Source organism: Chiloscyllium plagiosum, chromosome 26, assembly GCF_004010195.1.
Source record: "Chiloscyllium plagiosum isolate BGI_BamShark_2017 chromosome 26, ASM401019v2, whole genome shotgun sequence".
NCBI lineage: Eukaryota > Metazoa > Chordata > Chondrichthyes > Orectolobiformes > Hemiscylliidae > Chiloscyllium > Chiloscyllium plagiosum.
In genome coordinates, this window is record NC_057735.1 from 49,831,635 (window position 1) to 49,854,055 (window position 22,421).

At 43.1% G+C, this 22,421-nt stretch overlaps 2 protein-coding genes across 2 annotated transcripts in view; one reads left to right on the forward strand and one right to left on the reverse strand.

Annotated features, from left to right (window-relative positions):
* Positions 1 to 4,684, reverse strand: part of LOC122562954 (voltage-dependent L-type calcium channel subunit alpha-1D-like) — a 31,412-nt gene extending 26,728 nt beyond the window's left edge. Inside the window, exon 1 of the mRNA XM_043716257.1 lies at positions 4,616 to 4,684. Coding sequence (XP_043572192.1) covers positions 4,616 to 4,684 — 69 coding nt within the window. The remainder of the gene's footprint in view (positions 1 to 4,615) is intronic.
* A 556-nt stretch (positions 4,685 to 5,240) lies between these two features.
* Positions 5,241 to 13,456, forward strand: LOC122563340 (tubulin alpha chain, testis-specific-like). The gene is made up of 5 exons (XM_043717090.1): positions 5,241 to 5,412; positions 6,930 to 7,152; positions 8,287 to 8,435; positions 10,788 to 11,468; positions 13,080 to 13,456. The coding sequence occupies exons 1-5, from the start codon at positions 5,410 to 5,412 to the stop codon at positions 13,371 to 13,373; spliced, it is 1,350 nt and encodes a 449-aa protein (XP_043573025.1). The 5' UTR covers positions 5,241 to 5,409; the 3' UTR covers positions 13,374 to 13,456.
* The last annotated feature ends 8,965 nt before the right edge of the window (positions 13,457 to 22,421 follow it).

Below are 22,421 nucleotides of genomic sequence, written 5' to 3' on the forward strand. Positions count from 1 at the left end.
AATAGAAAACAGGCCAGTTTAAAGCATGGATTTATTTATTGATTATCATGACCCACTAGCAGAGTTGCTAGTTGATAATGATGCATATGAAGGGTTGAAGACAATTAATTTGTAACCAGATAATAATCTGAGTATCAGGTGAAGCTTTTCAACCTTTTATGACCCAGAGAAGTTAATCATAAGAGGAAGTAGTGCAACTTTTCTGTTTCAATAGAACAGGGGATTCATTTGCGGGAGAATAAAGTGAGGTGATTTACAGAAGACAAACAAAAAAGTGCACTAAACCTGCACTCCACCAAAACAGAAAAGCACATCAGCTGCCATTTTGAAGTTTCCTCAATGAAACAGGAGCAATCCAAATCAATAGAAATTATGGTTTACCGGGGGAGCACGGTACAAAAACTGGAAAAACTGGCCATTTTACAGTATCTCAGTTAGAATACAGACAACTGTGAAGCAAACTAGATGCTTTAAGTAATTAACTCTGGATGTGAACTCTAGAAAGCTGCCTACATTTATTAGATCTTTTGGGCATATTGCTTTAGCAGATTACATTTTGGAATTAGATCTCTTTCAGAGTCAATATCAAGCACATTCAAAACTATTAACAGGGTAATCAGCAATATGTACTATATAGATAGATCTATAAAAGAATGACATGACTATAGAGTGAGAGTAGTCATTAATGTGCTACAGAATGCAGGTCTAACATGGAACAAGGAGTGCAAGTTTATGAAACAGAGAATAATATTTCTTGGGTACATTGGCAAAGCTGCTGGACTGAAAATTAGACCTCAGAAGGCCAGAGGTGTTAGAGAATTCCACGTATGTAGCACCATCACAGAAAACTGTAGATTCCTTGCAATGGTAAATGAAATGGGCTAGATTTATCAAAATTACAACCATGTAGCAGAGGAGCATGAGGCAACTTGTTCCATTATGCAATAAAATCGGGGCTGATCTGATTCGTCCATATTCCTGCCTGCTCCCAGTAATCTTTCATCCCCTTACAGAAAAAGAATCAATCTCTCTCTGCTTCAAAAATATTCAAAGACTTGCATCGCTATGAAACAATTTCTCTGGGTGGTACAGTGGCTCAGAGGTTAGCACCGCAACCTCACGGTGCCAGGGATCCAAGTCCAATTCTATTCTTGGACAATTGTGTGGACTTTGTACGTTCTCTCTGTGTCTGCATGGCTTTCCTCCAAGTGCTCGGATTTCCTTCCACAGTCCAAAGACGGTGTCCAAAGGTTAGGTGGATTGGCCATGCTAAATTGCCCATAGTGTACAGGCTAGGTGGGTTAGTCATGGGAAATACAGAGATAGGGTGGGGATTGGGTCTGGTTTCTTTTTAATGAGGGAATTGATGGAGGTCATGCTGTTGATGCATACACACTTCCAAAAGGTACGTGATAAACTCATGAATAAAGTTAAGAGTTCATGGAACAAAAAGGACAGTAGCAACCTGGTTATAAAATTGATTGAGTCTCAGGAAATAGATTTTTTTTGAGGGCCGAAGGAAGTTTTATAGTTTTGAAGACTCAGACTTTGGAAAGCATTTGTCTCAGAATGATGATCACCGTTCACGAGGCAGATGTTCTTGTACGATTTCTTTAAGGCTGCGAGACTTGAACAACCTATTGGCATCATAAAAAGCAACGAGAAGCATTCAAGGTTCTAAGTCATAACAGTAACTCTGTTACTCTCTCTGAAGATGCTGACAGACCTGCTGAGTTTCTCCAGGATTTTGTTTTTATTTTAAATGTATTCCATCTTATGCAGTGGCTCAGTAGTTAGCACTGGTACTTCACAGTACCAGGGACCCCAATCCAATTCCACCCTTGGGTGATTGTGTGTGTGAAGTTTGCACATTCCTCCCGTGTCTGCATGGAGTTAGCACATTCTCCCTGTGTCTGTGTGAGTTTCCTCCTGGTGGTCTGATTTCCTCCCATAGTCCAAAGATGGGCATGCCAAGTGGATTAGCCATGGGAGATGCAGGCTTAGGGTTAGGTGGCAGGTCTGGGTGAGATGCTGTTTGGAGGATTGGTGTGGACTGAATGGCTTGTATTCACTCTGTAGAGATGCAATGATTCTATGATCTTCACTGTCTGAATCGTGAGGGGGAAGAACAAAATTCCCAACACCAAGGTTCCTGCAAAATGCTGCATATTTGGCAGGGAGCATGTTCAGGAGAAAGTGAGCACTGCAGATGCTGGAGATCAGAGTCGAAGAATGTGCTGGAAACCACAGCAGGTCAGGCAGCATCCAAGGAGCAGGAGAATCAATGTTTTGAGCATAGGCCCTTCATCAGGAATGTGGACTATGAGCATGTTCATCAGAATTCAGCTTTGTTCAGTTGATCTACGTGGAGAATTCCTGGATATTAAGGGCTATAGTGTACAACCAGCTGAACATGAGAACCCGCACCACGGGATGTCCCAAATAAAGCAACCTCAAAGCTCCCAAGTTGGATCCCAATATGGAGAAATGCCAATGAGCCAGACACAAATAGAAAAGTTTTGATTTCTGAGGAGAATGGAATCGATTGTCTTTGGGACCAATGAGTGTGATGTAAAACTAATGCCTCCATTCAAACCTCCAACACTGACTTCATATGTGGTGTATAGGATTATCCAAATCAAGATTTAGTCCATTGCCACACATTAGATGATAGTCACCTATAATAAAACCAGGCATTTCCAATTCTGATGAACACTAGCCCATTGCTTCTACATTGAGAAAATTATTATACAATCAGGCAGGATCAATATGATTTTGTGGAAGAAAATTATGTTTGACAAATCTTTTCCAGTGCTTTGTAATAAACAGGGTGGATAAAGGAAAGTAGTAGGTGTGCGTTTGAATTTCTATAAGGCATTTGAAAGATGCCTCATAATAAAAGTTACTATTCATGATAAGAGCTAAAGATGTTGGGCAGATACTAGCTTTGATAGAGGATTAGTAGCAGCAGATGGAATCAGGATAAATGGGTCATTATCAGGGATGGTAAACTAGTTAATGGAGTGCTACAGGAAGCCCTGGTATAATCTCACCTATTAACAATCTTAATGATTAAAGGAACCAACTGTATTGCAGCTAAATTTGATGATGATGTGAAGATAGGTAGGAAAGCAAATTACGAGGCTCGAGTCTGTGAAGGAATATAATTAGGTTAAGGGAACGGCCAAAAACGTAACAATGAAAAAGTGAATTTGTCCACTTCGGCAGAAAAAATTTGTAAAAGCAGCAGGATATTTAAATGGAGAAAAACAGTCAAATGCTCCAGTACACGCACATGAATCACAAATGTCAGCAGGCAGATAAAGCAAGTAATTAGGAAGACAAAGGAAATGTGATACGACCAGATGAGGAGAGTGAATCGCACCTCATCTTCTTAGTCAACATCAACTAAGATCTTTTTAACATGCAGTTATACCTCATTCCAATTAAAACAAAGTTAACTAGTTCACCAGAAACATTACAGAGCCAATTACTAAGTTTATCGAGTGAGACAGAGGAATTTTACTACTTACTAATAAAATAATAAAGATGTGACATTAAACATCAATGGAGGCATTAATTTTACATCAGACATTTAAAAAAAAAGGAATAGTGTCTGATATAAAAACAAGCAGATAAAAAATTATGCAGTTTAAAATCGTTATGGTGTCCTGACAGTGTAAAGTTTTAACCTGAGACCATGGTTGCAATGTGGTGCCCTAGATCAGCCATCAACACTGTAAATATCTTTTGAATTCTTGTTGTCCCGTGGCTGTTTAGTGCTTCCTGACAGAGAGCAGATAAAGAATCTTCCAGTTCTGCTGTTGCAAATGTATCTCCAATACAATAAGAATTACACAAAAGAATAGGCAAAAAGCAAAGCTATTTATATCGAAAATTTGGAAAGATACTATAAACTGTAAAAATAAATATTGTGTTTCCTTTCTGCACGTTCACCTGATATACTTCTCTGTCTGCACCTGAGACACAGATAGGTTAACTCATTCATTTTCTCATAGATCCCTGAGAAAAGCTTATCCAAGTCTCCTTCATCTGAAATACTAAAATAGCTTGAGATGTCTTTCGAGCGCTGGCTTGCAGACTGTAAAAACTAATTTGCCCTTTTGCTAGTCAAAGTTCTTCTGTATTGAACCTGCTTTTGGGCCCTTTCCATTAATCTCTTACAGACTGTCATATAAACCTTTCCATCAATCTTTCACAAGCTGCCAGATAAACTTTTCTGACCCTTACAAAATACAAGTTATCTTCACACAACTGAAAACCAAAAATTCATTTACCTCTACTTTCAAACACATTTACAAATAATAATGATAATTGAGCCACCATGATAGTAGAGGGGAGGGACTAGACAAAAGTGCAATCCAAACAATTCTCAACAGCAATTCAAGCAGAAGATATCCGTGCGATATCAACAGCTGCAAGTGCAGATGAAGACTGAAGCAGTAGGGGATCTCCACATGTTCAGGTTTGATTGCCACTGGAGCGGGATCTACCATCAAGGACCATGTGTCTGCTGATGCGCAATAGCATTCCCATGTTAAAAGATGTCTCACACAGGGCACCAACCTCGAACATCAAGACCCTTCAGAAGTACCATCATAGCTGTTTGAGACAAATTCTCCACATCAGCAGGGAGGACAAGTGTACTAACATCAATGTCCATGAAGCAGCCAATGGCACTGGCATCAAGGCCATAGTCACCAGAAACCAGGTCCACCGGCCACTTGTTTAGGATGCCAAGAGTTCTGACTACCAAAGCAAACCTTCACCCAGTTCAAGAAAGGCACTTGAATGAGAGAAGGACAAATGAAGCATTTCAAACACTTCTTTTGAAAGCTTCCCTCAGGAAACGGAACATCAACGTGAATGAGTGGGAGACCCTTGTTCAGTAGAAACTGACTGGTAGGAGCCTCCTGGAGGAAAGGACATAATTCTTACAGAACATCAGCCGGCTACAGGGAGTGTGGGAACGGAATGCCAGTGAACTCTAATCCAGCTCCCGAAACACCTGCCTAGTTCAGATCAGCGGGCGCAAAACCCATGACCGGTGACACGGAATTTCCCGGGTGGATAATCCTTCTCCTTAGCCGGTAGGAGTGGGCTGGGCAAACTACGGGAAGGATATCGGGGCTTCAGAGAGAATTCCATGGAGACCCGTTGGGACTTTGTCAGGTGTGAGTAAGGACAAGTTTCCTCTAAGAATTGAGGCTTCTTTGACAGGCTCTTCCCCATAGGATGCCCGGGATCGGTCTGATGGACAGAGAGAGAGAGAGAGAGAGCCCGGCTCTCTGGCTGGTGCGGAAACCCCGCCCGCAGCCGCTCCCGATTTAACGGAGGGCGGGCGGCTTTTCCGATTGCAGTAGCTGGGAAAGGGAAGCGGCTGGGAGGATGGTAAGTTCAGGAGCCTGGGGTGGGGGGCAGGGGGAATCCCGGAGGGAGTGGGGTCCCGGAGAGGGATCCCAGAGGGAGTGGGGTCCCAGAGGGAGTGGGGTCCCGGAGAGGGATCCCAGAGGGAGTGGGGTCCCAGAGAGGGATCCCGGAGGGAGTGGGGTCCCGGAGGGAGTGGGGTCCCGGAGAGGGATCCCGGAGGGAGTGGGGTCCCGGAGGGAGCTGAAACCTGGGTCGGGTGTTTACAGAGAGCCACAAGTTGGCACAGTTTTCTGAGCAAAGCTACCCCCGTCTCGCTGTTGTTTCACTCTGGGACTTATTTCCTCATTGGCAGGGCGCTGAGGTGATCAGTGGGACTCCTCTCTGGAGTGAGTGGAGCTTTTCCTGATCATATCTGCGTCCCCCCAACCTTGGCAACCTGGGAATGGTGCTGTGCTTGAATCCATCAGCCGTGGGCATTAGTCCAACCCCCCAAAAAAGCCTTGACTAATTCACTTTTACGTCCAGTGTCGTGCCCATCTATTCGAGTGTCTTGCTCTGTTTTATGTCCACAATTGATTGTAAAAGTAAAATCATGAAGAGTCGGCCCTCACCCTGACGTCTGCTTTAACTTATCCTGGCTAATAGAATAGCGAACAGTGAGATGACAGGCTACTTTCTCCCCACCCTCCTCTACCTTATCTCTCCACGCTTCAGGCTCCCTGCCTTTATTCCTGATGAAGGGCTTTTGCCCGAAACGTCGATTTCGCTGCTTGTTGGATGCTGCTTGAACTGCTGTACTTTTCCAGCGCCCTAATCCAGAATCTGGTTTCCAACATCTGCAGTCATTGTTTTTACCTAGCTGACAGGCTGAGCCGGTTTGACAACTCCCTGCTCTCCCAACCCTCTCAGCCCGTGTCAGGTCTTGTTCACAATGTCTGGAGGGCTTCTCAGAACTCTGACAAACCAGGAATTTGAAGCCTTTTTTTTATTTTTCTAAATTGCCTCCCTATGTTTTTAGCCCTGCTGCTGGTGTGTGAGGCAGTCAGCACACAGAGGGGAGAGGGCAAATTATCCCTGAAAGCAATCTTAGAAGATCTCAAATTCAGTGACACGCCTGGTTTCAGCCCCAGGAGTGGTTTACAGTCAGCCTGTTGGCTCAACCTGGCTTTAGAACAGGGAGAATCCAATTCTTGCTGTTACACGTTGAGATATGTTAATCATATTGAACAGATCATGGGATTTGGCTTCTGAAGCAAATTACTGCAGATGCTGGAATCTATACTGGAAAAAATAACGCTGGAGATCACAGCAGGTCAGGCAATGTCCATGGAGAGAAAGCAAGCTAATCTTTTGAGCCTAGATGAAGAGTCATCAGACCTCTGATGAAGAGTCAACTAGACTCAAAACATTAGCTTGCTTTCTCTCTGGAGTTTATCTTTTGGCTGTTTTATTGCAGGATGGGAGTGCAGAGGGTATATGTTAATGAGGGGTACTGAGGACGCACTAACCACTTCATGTTTTCTCTGCCCTTCCTTCAGAGAGAGTGTATCTCTGTCCACGTGGGCCAGGCTGGAGTTCAGATTGGCAATGCATGTTGGGAATTGTACTGCCTTGAGCATGGAATCCAGCCAGATGGGAACATGCCTAGCAGTAAGATGGCTGATTGGGATAACGACTCCTTCAATACCTTCTTCAATGAAACAGGAGCAGGAAAACACGTCCCTCGTGCTGTCTTTGTAGACCTGGAGCCTTCAGTGATAGGTAAGGAATGAGGAAGGTTAGTGGTTAACTGTGATGGTGGGAAGATGTCCTGAGACTTATCTTTGTCTGTTAATGAAGATCTAATGCTTTTGAACAGAACTGTCTGTAAAGTCAAACCTCCTTTTCTGGTTACCATGCAGACCACAGGTCCACAGGTCAATGCCTGTTCCTGTTCGACCAGGTGAAGAATTAGGTCAGAAACACAAACAGAAATTGCTGGAAAAGCTCAGCAGTCTGGCAGAATCTGTAGAGAGGAATCCGAGTTAACATTTCAGGTTGAGTGACCCTTCCTTAGTTCTGAACAATAAGAGTTTGATTTGCTATGTTTCAAAGAAGCCTTCTGTTTATCTCCTGGGCATAATCCATCAATCAGCTGTCCACAGCAATGGGAGCTGGAGGCTGAGTCAGTGTATAGAGGAATAGGGGTTAGAACATTTTGGGATCACACAGTCTGTTTTTTTAAGTGATCCCAGGCTATGGTAAAGGGGTGGCTTTAAATTAGATTAGATTAGATTCCCTACAGTATGGAAACAGGTCCTTCGGCCCAACAAGACCACACCAACCCTCCGAAGAGTAACCCACCCATTTCCCTCTGACTAATACACCTAACACTATGGGCAATTTAGTATGGCCAATTCACCTGACCTGCATATTTTTGGACTGTGGGAGGAAAAAGTGAGACTGCAGATGCTGGAAATCAGAGCTTAAAAATGTGTTGCTGGAAAAGCGCAGCAGGTCAGGCAGCATCAAAGGAACAGGAGAATCGACATTTCGGGCATAGACCTTCTTCAGGACTGTGGTAGGAACCGGAGCACCTGGCTTGTGCTGCTTTTTTTTTTAGTATTATACAGTTATAGCAAGAATTCCTATATTTGTATTCAAAATCCTTCACAATAATACTAATATTATTTTTGTTTGCCTTCCTAATTGCTTGATGTGCCTGTATATTAACTTTTTTGATTTATGTGTGAGGACACCAACATTCAATAAAGAAATTACAATCTTCTATTATTCCTACCAAAGAGACTCAGTTCACATTTCCCTACTTGAGTCCCTTTGTGCTCAATGGTGTTGCACAATCCTGTGTAGTGCTTCAATTTGTTGAGGATCCTTTGTTACCTTCTTCTCTTCTAGACCAGATCAGGACGGGGATTTACCGGCAGCTTTTTCATCCAGAACAATTGATCACAGGAAAGGAAGACGCTGCTAACAACTATGCCCGAGGACATTACACTGTGGGAAAAGAAATCATTGACATGGTCCTGGACCGTGTCCGAAAGTTGGTTAGTATTGGGATGGGGAGTGCAAGGAAGTGTCACATGAACTAGTCAGCACACATTAGGCTCTTGACCTGTTTGCAGCTCTTCATCTCCAATTAAGGATTGTGTCATTTCCTTGGTCATCAGATGTTCCATTGTACTACATTTGGCATCATATTGTGCTCTCCTTCAGTCCTTGTCACAATTTCCTATGTTGTTCTCTCAATTCTTTACTCGGGATGGCTGGAATCACCCTTCATGTCAGAGCATACTTAGCACAGATCAATGTGGATCTGTCACATCTCTCTCCCTGTGGCAGACTATTTGTTGGACCATGGTGTGGTTAATATTGAACAGCTGAATATCTTGTTTCTTTTCAGGTAAACAGCCCCCAGCAGGACCAATTTTCAAGTGATGAGCCTAGCTATGACTTCCTATGAAAATGCTTTATTAGCAGAAATCTACAGACTATGTTTGGACAATATTGGACCAATAATAGAAAATAAATTAACATAATTTTATAAATTACGTTCTGGGACATATAGTAATGTGTGCCATCCACTAGTTGCACTGCTTCTTTGACAGAACCTTCCAAATCCAGAACCTCTACCGCCTAGAATGACAAGAACAACAAGTACATGGGAAAACTACCTACACATGATATATATAAATGGCCTGAATGAGAGAACCAAATGCATCATTTCCAAATTTGCTGACAATATAGTCCTGGGTGAGATTGTGAGGGATAAGGAGGAAGCAAAGAAACTTCAAGGTGATTTAGACAAGTTGTTTCAGTGTGCAAACTGCAAACCACATAACAAATGCAGTACAACATGACTAAATGTGAAGTTATACACGTGAACAACAGTAAGGAAGAGCGTTATTTTTAAGAGTGACATATTGGAGAATGTGGATGTACAAAGGATCTGGTTGTTCTTGTGCACCAGTCAATGGAAATAGGCTAGCAGGTGCAGCAAATAATTAGGAAGGCAAATGGTAAATACACTTTAAATATAAGAGGATTTGTGTTCATGTCTTACTCCAGTTACAGAAAACTTTGGTGAGACCACACTTGGAGTACTGCATGCATTTTTGCCTGCAGAACCTAAGAGAAGATATATTTGCAGTAGAGAGAGTGTAGTGGTGTTTCACTGGGCTGAAACTAGGATTGGCAGGAATGTCCTATCAGGAAAGATTGGTTTAACTTGGGCTGTATTCACTAGAGCTGAAAATGGGTTGCTGGAAAAGCGCAGCAGGTCAGGCAGCATCCAAGGAGCAGGAGAATCGACGTTTCGGGCATGAGCCCTTCTTCAGGAATGAAGAAGAAGGGCTCATGCCTGAAACATCGATTCTCCTGCTCCTTGGATGCTGCCTGACCTGCTGCGCTTTTCCAGCAACACATTTTCAGCTCTGATCTCCAGCATCTGCAGTCCTCACTTTCTCCTGTATTCACTAGAATTTAGATGGATGAGGGGGGAATCTGACTGAAACATACACAATTCTAATAGGGTTAGACAGACTAAATGCAGAGAGGATGTTTTCCCTGGTTTGGAGTCTAGAAGCAGGGATCACAGAGTCAGGATTTGGGCAGGCCATTTAGGGTTGACAAAAAGGAGAAACTTCTTCACTCAAAGGGTAGTGAACCTGTGGTGTTCACTATCACAGAAGGCTGTGGAAGTGAAGTCGCTGGATATATTCAAGAAAGAGATAGATATATTTTCAGATTTTAAAAGCTTCAAGGAATGTGGGCAGAAAGTGGGATTATGACATTGAGGTAGAGAATGAGACAATCATATTGGATGGTGAAGCCTGCTCAAAAGGCTGAATGGCCTACTCCTCCTCCAGGTTTCAATATTTATAAGTTTATCCTCCAGCCTTTTTAAAAAAGGCTGGAGGATAAACAACTGATGTAGGATGACACAGAATGTTGCCAAGGCATCCTTTGAAGTTGTGCAAACAGTACCCGCTCAAACTGAAAAATCTGCCTTCAGTTGATGCAGTCCCAGAAGATACACCCAGCACACCATGGCCTTTGAGGAATGGGCCTTTCAATTAAAGAAAAATACAAGATAATTAAATGAATAACTGCAGCTTTGACTATTGTGTATGTTATATAATTGGTTTAGCACTGGAATTTAAGAATTCAAAAATCTAATTGGTTAGTGATGATATCATTCTAAATGCTGATCTGTCAGCTTCAAATTCATGACACAGGAAATATGTGAAATTCACAAGATTTTCAACACTGTGGGAATTGGTAGAAGTGAAGTGTAGTGGGAGTTACTGTTTGTTTTTGTTTCCTCCTGGCTGGTGGGAATACTTTGCAATGCTAAATGTTCACATTGACTGACTAAACCTTTTTCTTTGCCTTTCCAGTCGGATCAATGCACTGGCCTCCAGGGTTTCCTAATATTCCACAGTTTTGGGGGAGGCACAGGCTCTGGCTTCACCTCTCTGTTGATGGAGCGTTTGTCTGTCAGCTATGGGAAGAAATCCAAGCTGGAATTTGCTGTTTATCCAGCCCCGCAGGTTTCCACTGCTGTGGTCGAACCATACAACTCTATCCTCACCACTCACACTACCTTGGAACACTCTGACTGTGCTTTCATGGTAGATAATGAAGCAATTTATGATATCTGTCGTCGGAACCTAGATATAGAACGTCCCACATACACTAATCTCAACCGACTGATTGGCCAGATTGTGTCCTCAATAACTGCTTCATTGCGCTTTGATGGGGCTTTGAACGTAGACCTGACAGAGTTCCAGACCAATCTGGTCCCTTACCCTCGTATTCACTTTCCATTGGTCACCTATGCACCCATCATTTCTGCTGAGAAGGCCTCTCATGAGCAGTTATCTGTGTCGGAAATCACCAATGCTTGCTTTGAGCCTTGCAACCAGATGGTTAAATGTGACCCCCGCCATGGCAAGTACATGGCATGCTGCATGCTGTACCGAGGAGATGTGGTGCCCAAGGATGTCAATGCTGCCATCGCCACCATCAAGAGCAAGCGCTCGATCCAATTTGTGGACTGGTGCCCCACTGGGTTCAAGGTGAGTGGCTTCACTCAAAGGAGTCACTGAATTGTATTCTTGCTGAAGCTGAATATAAACCTGTCTGGGTCAACGTAGCTCTAATTAGACTAGAATTGCAGATCCTTCCACATCCGACAGCAATTTACCTGTACCTCCACAATGTCACATACTGTATCCGTTGCACCCGATGTGGTCTCCTCTACATTGGGAAGACAGGACGCCAACTTGTGGATCATTTCAGAGAACATCTCTGGGACATCTGCACCAACCAATTCCACAACCCCATGGCTGAACACTTCAATTCCCCCTCCCACTCCTCCAGGACATGCAGGTCCTGGGTCTCCTCCATCACCAAACCTTAACCACCTGATGCCTGGAGGAAGAACGCCCCCTTGCGACCCTGCAACCACACGGAATTAATGTGGATTTCACCAGTTTATTCATTTCTCCTCCCCCCCCATCCTATCCTAGTCCCAAGCCTCCAACTCTGCACTGCCCTCTTGACCTGTCCGTCATCTTTCCCACCTATCCGCACCACCCTCCTCTCCGACCTTCTCCCCCACCTTCATCTACCTATCACATTCCCAGCTACCATCCCCCCAGCCCCACTCCCCTCCCATTTATCTCTCAGCCCCCCAGCCCACACACCTCATTCCTGATGAAACGATTCTCCTGCTCCTCGGATGCTGCCTGACCTGCCGTGCTTTTCCAGCACCACACTCTCGACTCTGATCTCCAGCATCTGCATTCCTTGCTTTCTCCTGAATTGCTTATTAGTAAAGTGTCTGTAGAGTGTAGAGGACCCAGTCTGGATGGCCAAGACTCCAGTAAAATACTGGCAAATAATCCAGTGAATGAGAGATCAAATCCCACAGTAGTTTTTTGATAGTCTGGAAGTAAAATGTCGAGATCATCAAGTTGTCAGATTTATAATAACTACTCAACAAATGTCTTAGAGGTGTAACTATAGTCCCACAGAGATTGAAACCTATGTGCCCCCCAACTGGCAAAGTCACAGAACAATTCAAGATGCACAATTAATGCCAGTGACTGCCGTAACCTGAATGAAAGGTGGGTGCTGCCAGTTGACTTTCAGTATCTGGTTTGTTGTAGATTGTACAATCCCAATTCTATTTATTCCTGACAGCCCCTTAAACCAAATGTGCAAGTTGATGTACCTCTTTTCTAATTTCTTGGATAAAAATATCTGGTAACAAAATTGGTTAATAAAGGAGTCATTATCGAGCATTCAACGTGTTAATGATTAGTCATTCACTCAAACTGGATGTAAAGTTTAAAAAAATGATATTTATACAAGGCTGTTGTATGAAGAGCCTTAACTCGTCATGTTCGCTTATGTTGTTAATTTTGAATTTACTCGTGCTGTTTATTGCAATCAGCTCAATACCCTAAATGACAGACCTCTACCCTGATGACCTTAGTGTTTGGCTGACTTGTTTTCCAACACCATTCTGTTTTGTTGTTGCTGTATTTTAATTTAAAACAATGGTAGATTGTACTACACATTATTGTATGTATTTGGCCTTTTCTGTGTGATGAATCGCTATTGGTGTTAGTTTTGTCTGATACTACTTTCCTTTTCTCTCCCTCGCTCTCTCTCGTTGTCAGGTTGGGATCAATTACCAGCCTCCCACTGTCGTGCCTGAGGGGGACTTAGCCAAAGTTCAACGTGCTGTTTGTATGCTGAGTAACACAACTGCCATTTCTGAGGCCTGGTGTCGCCTGGATCACAAGTTTGACCTGATGTATGCCAAGCGTGCATTTGTCCATTGGTTCGTGGGTGAAGGGATGGAAGAGGGAGAGTTCTCAGAGGCACGCGAAGACCTGGCTGCTTTGGAGAAGGATTATGAGGAGGTTGGAGCAGACTCTCTGGAGGATGAAATGGATGATGAAGAATACTGAAAGCCACATCCCAGAATTATAGATTTGCTGTGTTGCATTACCTGTACAACATAAAATTTCTAATAAATAAAACCTGAAAACAATTTTCTTTGTGTTTTAATGGATGAGATAGACTAATGTCCTGCATGTCCTGGATAAGGTCCTGTAGAGGGAGGTGATGACCTTGTGGTATTCTCGTGAATACCAGAAACCCAACTAAAGTTCTGAGGACCCAGGTTCAAAACCAGCCACAGCAGACGTGGAATTTGAATTCAATAAAAAAATCTGGAATTAAAAATCTACTGAGGACCATGAAACCATTGTCAACAGTTGAAAAACCCATCTGGCTCACTAATATCCTTAAGGGAAGGAAATCTACCATCTTCCTACAGCAATGGGTTGACTCTCAACTACCCTCTGACATGGCCTAGCCAACGACTAAATTCAAGTGCAACCAGGGATGGGCAGTAAGTGCTGGTCAGCCAGCGACACCCATCTCCCACAAGTGAATAAATAAGAAAATGTGCCATTTTGCCCATTATTTTAATGACTAATGTTTGGTGAGGTTGTCCTAGAATTGTGTAACCTTCTCAAGCCATCAGAACATCCTTTTCATGCCCTTGAATTATTTCACAGAATTATTGGCTAATACAGGACAGAAAGAAACCATGTGTCTTTACTGATCTTTTGAAACAATATCTAATTGATCCTTCTCTCAAATCCCTGCTTCCTTCAGATCATAAATTGCTGCACAAAAAATACATGACCTGTGCTGCTTCTGATTCTTTGGAAAATCATTTTAATTATATCCTCAAGTTATCCAAACCTGTCACTGAAAATATTATTTTCTTATTTGCTACCATTTAACTCATGATTTTTGAGCACTTATTAATTTCCTCCTTCCACATTCTCTGCTCTCTCTCAGTAAGTCCTGCATATTTAATACCAACATGATACATTTGTGCACACTCTCAATGGCCTTGACTAGCTTTCTGAAGTTGCCACAATATACCTTTGCTGGCCAACCAATGCTTTACAAACATTTAGCATAACTTCAGAAAGTGTAGGAAAAACTCAACAGGGTCTGGCGGTATTTATGTAGAGAAAAACAATTGATATTTCTAGTCCAATACAACTTTTTATCAGAATCTCCTTGGTTTTGTACTCAGTAAGGTTTCATGGGGTCCACAATCAATGCTGAGGACTCCCAGGGCACTCTGTCTTGACTATGTTCCAGATGGAAGATGTCCTTCCCAAAGGGCATAGGTGAACTAGATGGGTTTCACCACAATGCAATGGTTTCATGATCATCATTACTGAGACTAACTTTGTATTCCTGATTTCTTAATTATATTTCAATTCCCTCTGCGCTGTGATGCCGTTTGAACTCTGTCTTTAAGGTATTAGTCCAGGACTCTTGATTATTAATTCCATAACATCAGGTAGGTTACCATTCCTTTTATTTAGAACATCTTCAAACACCTTGATATTCAGTAATTTTTGAAAAATATCAAGGATGAACTTTTCAACAAATTAATTTTGCTGCTGGAGTTATTTTGTGCATCTTCTGTTTAAATAAGCAGCTGGATATTACAATATCAGACCTTCAAGGGCACTTGTGGCACAATGGTCGTGTCCCTACCTTTAGCCAGGAGGCCTGGGTTCAAGTCTTACCTGCTCCAGAGGTATGTAATATCGTCTTTGAACAGGTTGAACAGAAAAATATGTACAACATTAGATCTTATTTTAGATTTAAACACAGAGTCACACCTTTTGTTGATACATTAAATTTGTCACACAGTTAGACATTCACTATTCTTTGACACAGTTACACCTATACTGTACTGTTACCCTAGATGGATTTACTGGGCCCGGTTTCTCTGTTCCTCAGCAAGAAGGATTTGCTTTGTCTTTCCACCAGTATAATGCTTACATTCATTGTATAAATCCAACAAGCTCATCACACTCTACAATGATAAGGCATTCCTTTGTAAATAAATTATATACGCAGTATTAATTTTGCAGTGTACACATTAATACGCATTTTCCTGTTGAGTCAACTTCTTACAGACGAGACATTAAACAGACAAAGATCCATTGCACTTTTTAGAGCAAATCTGGAGTTTTTCCCTAATGTCCAAATCAATATTTATTTGTCTATATTGGACTGTCTGTTCATTATACAATGCTGTTTGTGGGACCGTGTTCTGTGCAAATTGGTTCCTACATTTCCTACATTTTCTAACAGTGACTACATTTGGAAAAGGTAATTCACAGACAATGGATTGTTTTGTGATGTCTTGAAGTTATAAAAAGTATTACGGAAATATAAGTTGAGAGTGTGTTGCTGGAAAAGCACAGCAGGTCAGGCAGCATCCAAGGTGCAGGAGAATCAACATTTCAGGCATAAGCCCTTCATTAGGATTCTCCTGATCTCCAGCATCTGTACACCTCATTTTCTCCTTATAGAAATATAAGTCTTCTACTTAACAGGACAAGTGAGTTCCTGTCAGATGTTTCAACATACCAAATATGATGTTCCTGTTAGTGACCTGAACAGTTATAGACTGGGTCATGGAGACATGGAAGGGCCGGATCAGGGCTCCTGCCGCCCTGGTCTTGTGGATGTACTAAATTGTTTAGAGTTTCTTGGGATGCTTCCTAATTGGCCACCTCTTGGGAAGATTGTGAGTGACCATGGCCACTTTCAGGAACCTGCAATTGAAGCCACTAATGACAGATTAGGGATAATCAGCTGAATGTGTCAATACAGACTGACCACGGACAATTCACCCTTACTCTTGAGCAGATTTCAATATACCGCACCAATGTATTTGAAAAAGGATTCCATAAAAGAGAGAAGGCCAGTCTGCTGCTTGCTCACCCATCCCCATCTCCCTGACTAATGTTATGGTAATGTCAGGCAGCCTGCTTGATCTTGAGTCAATTGATTGTCACTTAAGGACCTGAGTTGATTAGATGATTAGATTACCTACAGTGTGGAAACAGGCCTTTTGGCCCAACAAGTTCACACCGACCCTCCGAAGAGCAACCCACCCAGACCCATTGCCCTACATTTACCCCTTCACCTAACACTACGGGCAATTTAGCATGGCCAATTCACCTAACCTGCACATTTTTGGACTGTGGGAGGAAACCAGAGCACCCGGAGGAAACCCACGCAGACACGGGAAGCATGTGCAAACTCCACGCAGATAGTTGCCTGAGGCGGGAATTGAACCCGTGTCTCTGGCACTGTGAGGCAGCAGTGCCACCATGCCGCCCACAACAGTTGCGTCTGCTTCGAATTTTCATTTGGCTGCAGTAGACAAAGAAATGGCGAGCATCTTTCACTGCATGGGTTGCGTGTGGGCAGGAAAGGGAGTCCTGTGTGCATCGGGGGCAATCCCAAACATGAATCCCTCACCCACCTGAAGCCTCCTTGGCATAAATAGCAAAGTGTGGTGTGCATGTGATTTGTAGAGAGAAGAGAGATTGAAGATATACTAGCTCTAATAATGTTTAGAGCTAGTATATCTCAGATTACCACGTAAACTAATATTTAGTGTGAACATGCAATCAGAGTTCTAAAGCAGACTAATCCTGAAGACAGTTCTTGACTTGCTTTCTCCTCAGTTTGTCTTGAACCTGAACTCCTAGATGGAGACATAAAACCCAGGTGACAAAAGATGATGGCAGTAATGGGATCAACTGCCTACAAAATGGTGGCAGTATTGAAAATCAAGAAGCAGATCTGAAATCCTTTGGAAAAGGGAAGAACCCAAAATACCACTTCTTAAAAATATTGTTGGTACAATTTTCAGGCTAGCAGAGAGTCAAAGGAACCACAAAGCTGAACAGTTGCTGAGGAGGATAAATATCTGAACAGAAAATTCCTGTGGAGAAAGCCACCAAAGACATCTTGAGAAATTAAACACTCACTACCTTTTGTAATAAGAACCCATGGTGAAGATCAAAGGATTGCAGCTATGAGGTGGGCAACAACATCAGCTTCTGGATTAGTGGTGCTGGAAGAGCACAGCAGTTCAGGCAGCATCCGAGGAGCAGTAAAATCGACATTTCGGGCAAAAGCCCTTCACCAGGAATAAAGGCCAGAGAGCCTGGAGAGATATGCTAGAGGAGGGTGGGGGTGGGGAGAAAATAGCTTCACTAATCCAGAATCTGGTTTCCAGCATCTGCAGTCATTGTTTTTACCTAACAACATCAGCTGTCAATTATGACTTATTAATAAATCAAAGCCTTTTTTCTGTCACCCTCATAAAGTTGAAGGGGTTAAGAAAGTGGGAGGGTGATAGGAAGTAGCCAAGGTGAGGAATGGACAGCTGGTAATATCCAAACTGAAGTATTTCCATTGTAAATAAACAGGGCCACATTTATTCAGAATGCTGGAAGTTGTGAGCAAAACCTGTGAGATTTACTAGAAAATGTAAAAAAATGAGTCTGAAAAGGAAACTCAAATGGAAAATGTCATGGATCAAATTAAAGCTTTAACTATAACTAAGAGACCAGGGATGAACATAGTTGTGAGTGCAGGGGAGGTACTTAGGGTAGGTGAGAGCTATGGAGGGGTTTTCTCTAAAGGAAAAATAACCCATTTTGCTTCAAATAATGCAGTCACGTTCATATCATTACCTAAGGGTACAGGGCTACTCAAACTCTTTTATTTTGGAATTAGGAGCAGGAGCAGGCCATTTGGCCCTTTTGAGCTGCTCCTCCTCCATTTAGTGTGATCATGGCTGATCCTTTATTGCAATGTCATTTTTTTTAGATTCCCTACAGTGTGGAAACTGGCCCTTCGGCCCAACCAGTCCATACCGACCCTCCGAAGAGTAACCCACACTGACCCATTTCCGTCCGACTAATGCACCTAACACTATGGTCAATTTAGCTTGGCCAATTCACCTGACCCGTACATCTTTGGACTGAGGGAGGAAACCCATGCAGACACGGGGAGAACGTGAAAACTCCACACAGACAGTCACCCGAGGCTGGAATTGAACCTGGGACCCTGGAGCTGTGAGGCAGCAGTGCTAACCACTGAGCCACCTTGCTGCCCAATGTTCCCCCTTTCTCCTGATACCTCATCATAACTTTAATATTTAATAATTTATCTAGTTCTTTCTTGAATGTATTCAGTAACTTGACCTTCAAAACTATCGGTGGTAGAGAATTCCACAGGTTCACTACCCTTTGAGTGAAATTTTTTTTTCTCATATCAGCCCTTAATGGCCTACACTATAACCTGTGACTGTGACCCTTGGTTCTAGATTTCCCAGCTGGGGAAAACATTCTTCCTGCATCTAGTGTGTCCAACTCTGTTAGAATTTTATATGTTTCAACCAGATCCCCTCTCGCTCTTCTAAAATCCAGAGTATTCAGATCCAGACGAACTAATCTCTTCCCACAGGACAATCCTGCCATTCACCTATAATCAGAGCTGAAAATGTGTTGCTGGAAAAGCGCAGCAGGTCAGGCAGCATCCAAGGAACAGGAGAATCGACGTTTCGGGCATAAGCCCTTCTGACCTGCTGCGCTTTTCCAGCAACACATTTTCAGCTCTGATCTCCAGCATCTGCAGCCCTCACTTTCTCTCAAAGATTCACCTATAATCAGCCTATTAAACATCCACTGCGCTCCTTCCAAAGTAACTCTATCCTTTCTTAGGTAGGGAGTCATAGTCCTACAGCACAACGACAAGCCCTTTAGCCCAATCTGGTCCATGCTGATCAAAATGTCCATCCACTCTAACCCCATTTCCCTGCACTTGGCCCATATCCTTCTAATCCTTTCCTATCCATGTATTTGTCCAAATGCCTTTTAAATGTTGTTAATGTACCCACCTCAACTACTTCTGCTATGTAAAAAAAGTTAAACTGATGCTCTCTCATCATCGATTCCCCAACCCAGGGAAAAAGACTTTGTGCATTCACCCTATTCATGCCTCTCATGATCTAATACACTTCGATAAGATTCCCCCATCAGTCTCTTACACTCTAAAAAAAAGGTCCTAGTTTGTCCAACCTCTTTGTATAATTCAGACTCTTGAGTCCAGGCATAATCCTTGCAGATTTCTTTCACACCCTTTCCAGTTTAATAATATCCTTCCTATAGCAAGCTGACCAAAACTCAACACAATACTGCAAGTGCAGCCTCACCAACGTCCTATACAACTGCAGCATAACTTCCCAACTTCTATATTCACTGCCCAGTGTGCCAACAGCCTTCTTCATTGCCCTGTCTACCTGGGACTCCACTTTCAGAGAACGTGCACCTGAACTCCAAGGTCTCTCTGTTCCACTACACTCCTTAGGTCCCAACCATTCACCATGAAACTCCTACCTTGATTTGACTTTCCAAAATGCAAGACCTCACATTTATCTATATTAAAATTCATTTGCCATTTCTTGGCCATTTTCCCCAGCTGATCAAGATCCTGCTGCAGTTTCTGACAACCTTCCTCACTGTCCATTATACTGCCTATTTTAGTGTCATCTGCAAACTTACTAATCATGCCTTGTACATTCTCAACCAAGTCATAGATAACCAAGTCATCGTTAACAATCAGCAATGGGTCCCACACCAACACCTGAGGCACACCTCCAATCTGACAAGCATCCTTCCACTATTACCCTCTGCTTGTTACCATCAAGCCATATCCAATTTGCCAGTTCTGTCTGGATTCCATGCAATCTAACCTTCCAGAGCAGCTTACCATGTGGAACCCTATCAAAGGCCTTATTGAAATCCACATAGACTACATCCACCACCTTGTCCTTGTCAAACTTCCTGGTCACTTCATCAAAGAAATCTAATGAATTTGTGAGGCATAATCTCCCAGACACAAAGTCATGCTTTCTTTCCAGATGCATGCATATCTTATCTCAGAATCTCCTCAAGTAACTTATCTATCACAGATGTTAGTTTTACTGATCTACAGTTCCTACGGTTTTTATTTGCAGTCCATCTTGAATAATGGCACAACATTCACAACCCTCTAGTCTTCTAGGACCTCATCTGTGGCCAGCAATGACACAGAAATGTCAGCCGGGCCCCTGCAATTTCCTCTCTAGCCCCTCGCATTGTTCTTGGATATATCTGGACAGAACCAGGAGATTTATCCACCTTCATGTATTCTAATACATCCAACATCTCCTCTACCATAATATGGATTGTCTCCAGGATATGACCACGAATGTCTCTAAGTTCCCAAGTCTTCATGTCTTTCTCGACAGTAAACACATCAGAGAAATATTCATTGAGGACCTTGCCCATCTCCTGCAGTTCCACACATACCTGTCCACTTTGGTCCTTGAGGGGTCCTATACTCTCTAGCTATTCTTTCTCCTTTAATATACTTAAAGCATTCTTTTGAATTCAATTAATCTTTCTCAGCCAAAGCTATCTCATGCCCCCTTTTCACTCTCTTGATTTCCTTCTTCAGTAAACTCCTGTATCCACTGTATACCTCAACCAAGGGAGCAGTTGCTCCTTACTCACTCTGTCCATACCCCTCATAATCTTGTACATTTCAATCATGTTCCCCGAGCCTTCTTGCAGTGAAGAAAATGATCCAAACCTATTATCAGATCAATTGGCTGATGAGTGGCAGATGGAGTTTAATTTAGATAAATATGAGGTGCTACATTTTGGAAAGGCAAATCCGAGCAGGACCTATACACTGAATGGTAAGGTCCTGGGGAGTGTTGCTGAACAAAGAGACCTTGGTGTGCAGGTTCATAGTTCCTTGAAAGTGGAGTCGCAGGTAGATAGGATAGTGAAGAAGGCGTTTGGTATGCTTTCCTTTATTGGATTGCAGCTGTATAGGATTTTGGTTAGGCTACTTTTGGAATATTGCGTGTAATTCTGTCTCCCTCCTATTGGAAAGATGTGAAACTTGAAAGGGTCCAGAAAAGATTTATAAGGATGTTGCCAGCGTTGGAGGATTTGAGCTATAGGAAGAGGCAGAATAGGCTGGAACTGTTTTCCCTGGAGTGTTGGAGGCTGAGGGGTGACTTTACAGAGGTTTACAAAATCATGACGGGCATGAATAGGGTAAATAGACAAGGTCTTTTCCCTGGGTTGGGGGAGTCCAGAATTAGAAGACATAGGTTTAGGGTGAGAGGGGAAAGATTTAAAAGGGACAACGTTTTCACGCAGAGGGTGGTGCATGTATGGAATGAGCTGTCAGAGGGAGTGGTGGAGACTGGTACAATTACAACATTTATAAGGCATCTGGATAGGTATGTGCACAGTAAGGGTTTAGAGGGATATGAGCCAAGTGCTGGCAAATGAGACTCGATTACATTAGGATATCTCGTCAGCGTGGATGAGTTGGACCAAAGGATCCGTTTCTGTGCTGTACATCTTTATGACTACATTTAGTCTCTCCTTACAACTCAATTACTTCACCCCAGGCATCATCCTGGTAACCTCCTCTGTACTCCCTCTTGTGCTATCACATTCTCCTGTAGGTGAGGTGACCAGAATGGCACACAGCATCCAGCTGTGGTCTTACCAATGTTCTGTACAGCTCCAATATTACCTCCTTGCTTTTATACTCTATACAACTGCACGACGTCTTCAGCGCATAGATACTCCTGGTCACGGGCAGACGGGTCTATCCGCTCAAGGATAGATTACCTGTTTGTGTCCCGAACGCTCTCGGTCAGATCCACCGACGTCAAGCCGGTGTTCTTCTCCGACCACTGCCTCCTGCTGGCCGACTGTCACCTACAGGACGAGCAGCGGGCTGGTAAGGGAACGTGGAAGCTGAACACCAAGCTGTTGACCCCGGGAAACATTGAGGAGCTCAAGAGGGACAACGCAGGTTGGAGAACCGTGAAGCCCCTCTTTGAGTCCCAAGCGGACTGGTGGGGAACAGTAAAAGGGAACATTAAGAGGTTCTTCATCCTCAAAGGTGTTCAGGAGTTGAGAGAGAGGCGGGGAAAACTGTCCCAGCTCCAGGAAAGTATGCAGAATCTGCTCCTGCTGCAGACGATGGGGGTCGATGTCACGGAGGACCTCAAGGAGGTGAAGGGCCAGCAAGCC

Bases quoted from the DNA above. Each gene is read 5' to 3' on its own strand.
- LOC122563340 (XM_043717090.1), top strand. The intron at 7,153-8,286 runs GTAAGGAATGAG...CTTCTCTTCTAG, and splicing joins CCTGGAGCCTTCAGTGATAG to ACCAGATCAGGACGGGGATT. The intron at 8,436-10,787 runs GTTAGTATTGGG...TTGCCTTTCCAG, and splicing joins TGGACCGTGTCCGAAAGTTG to TCGGATCAATGCACTGGCCT.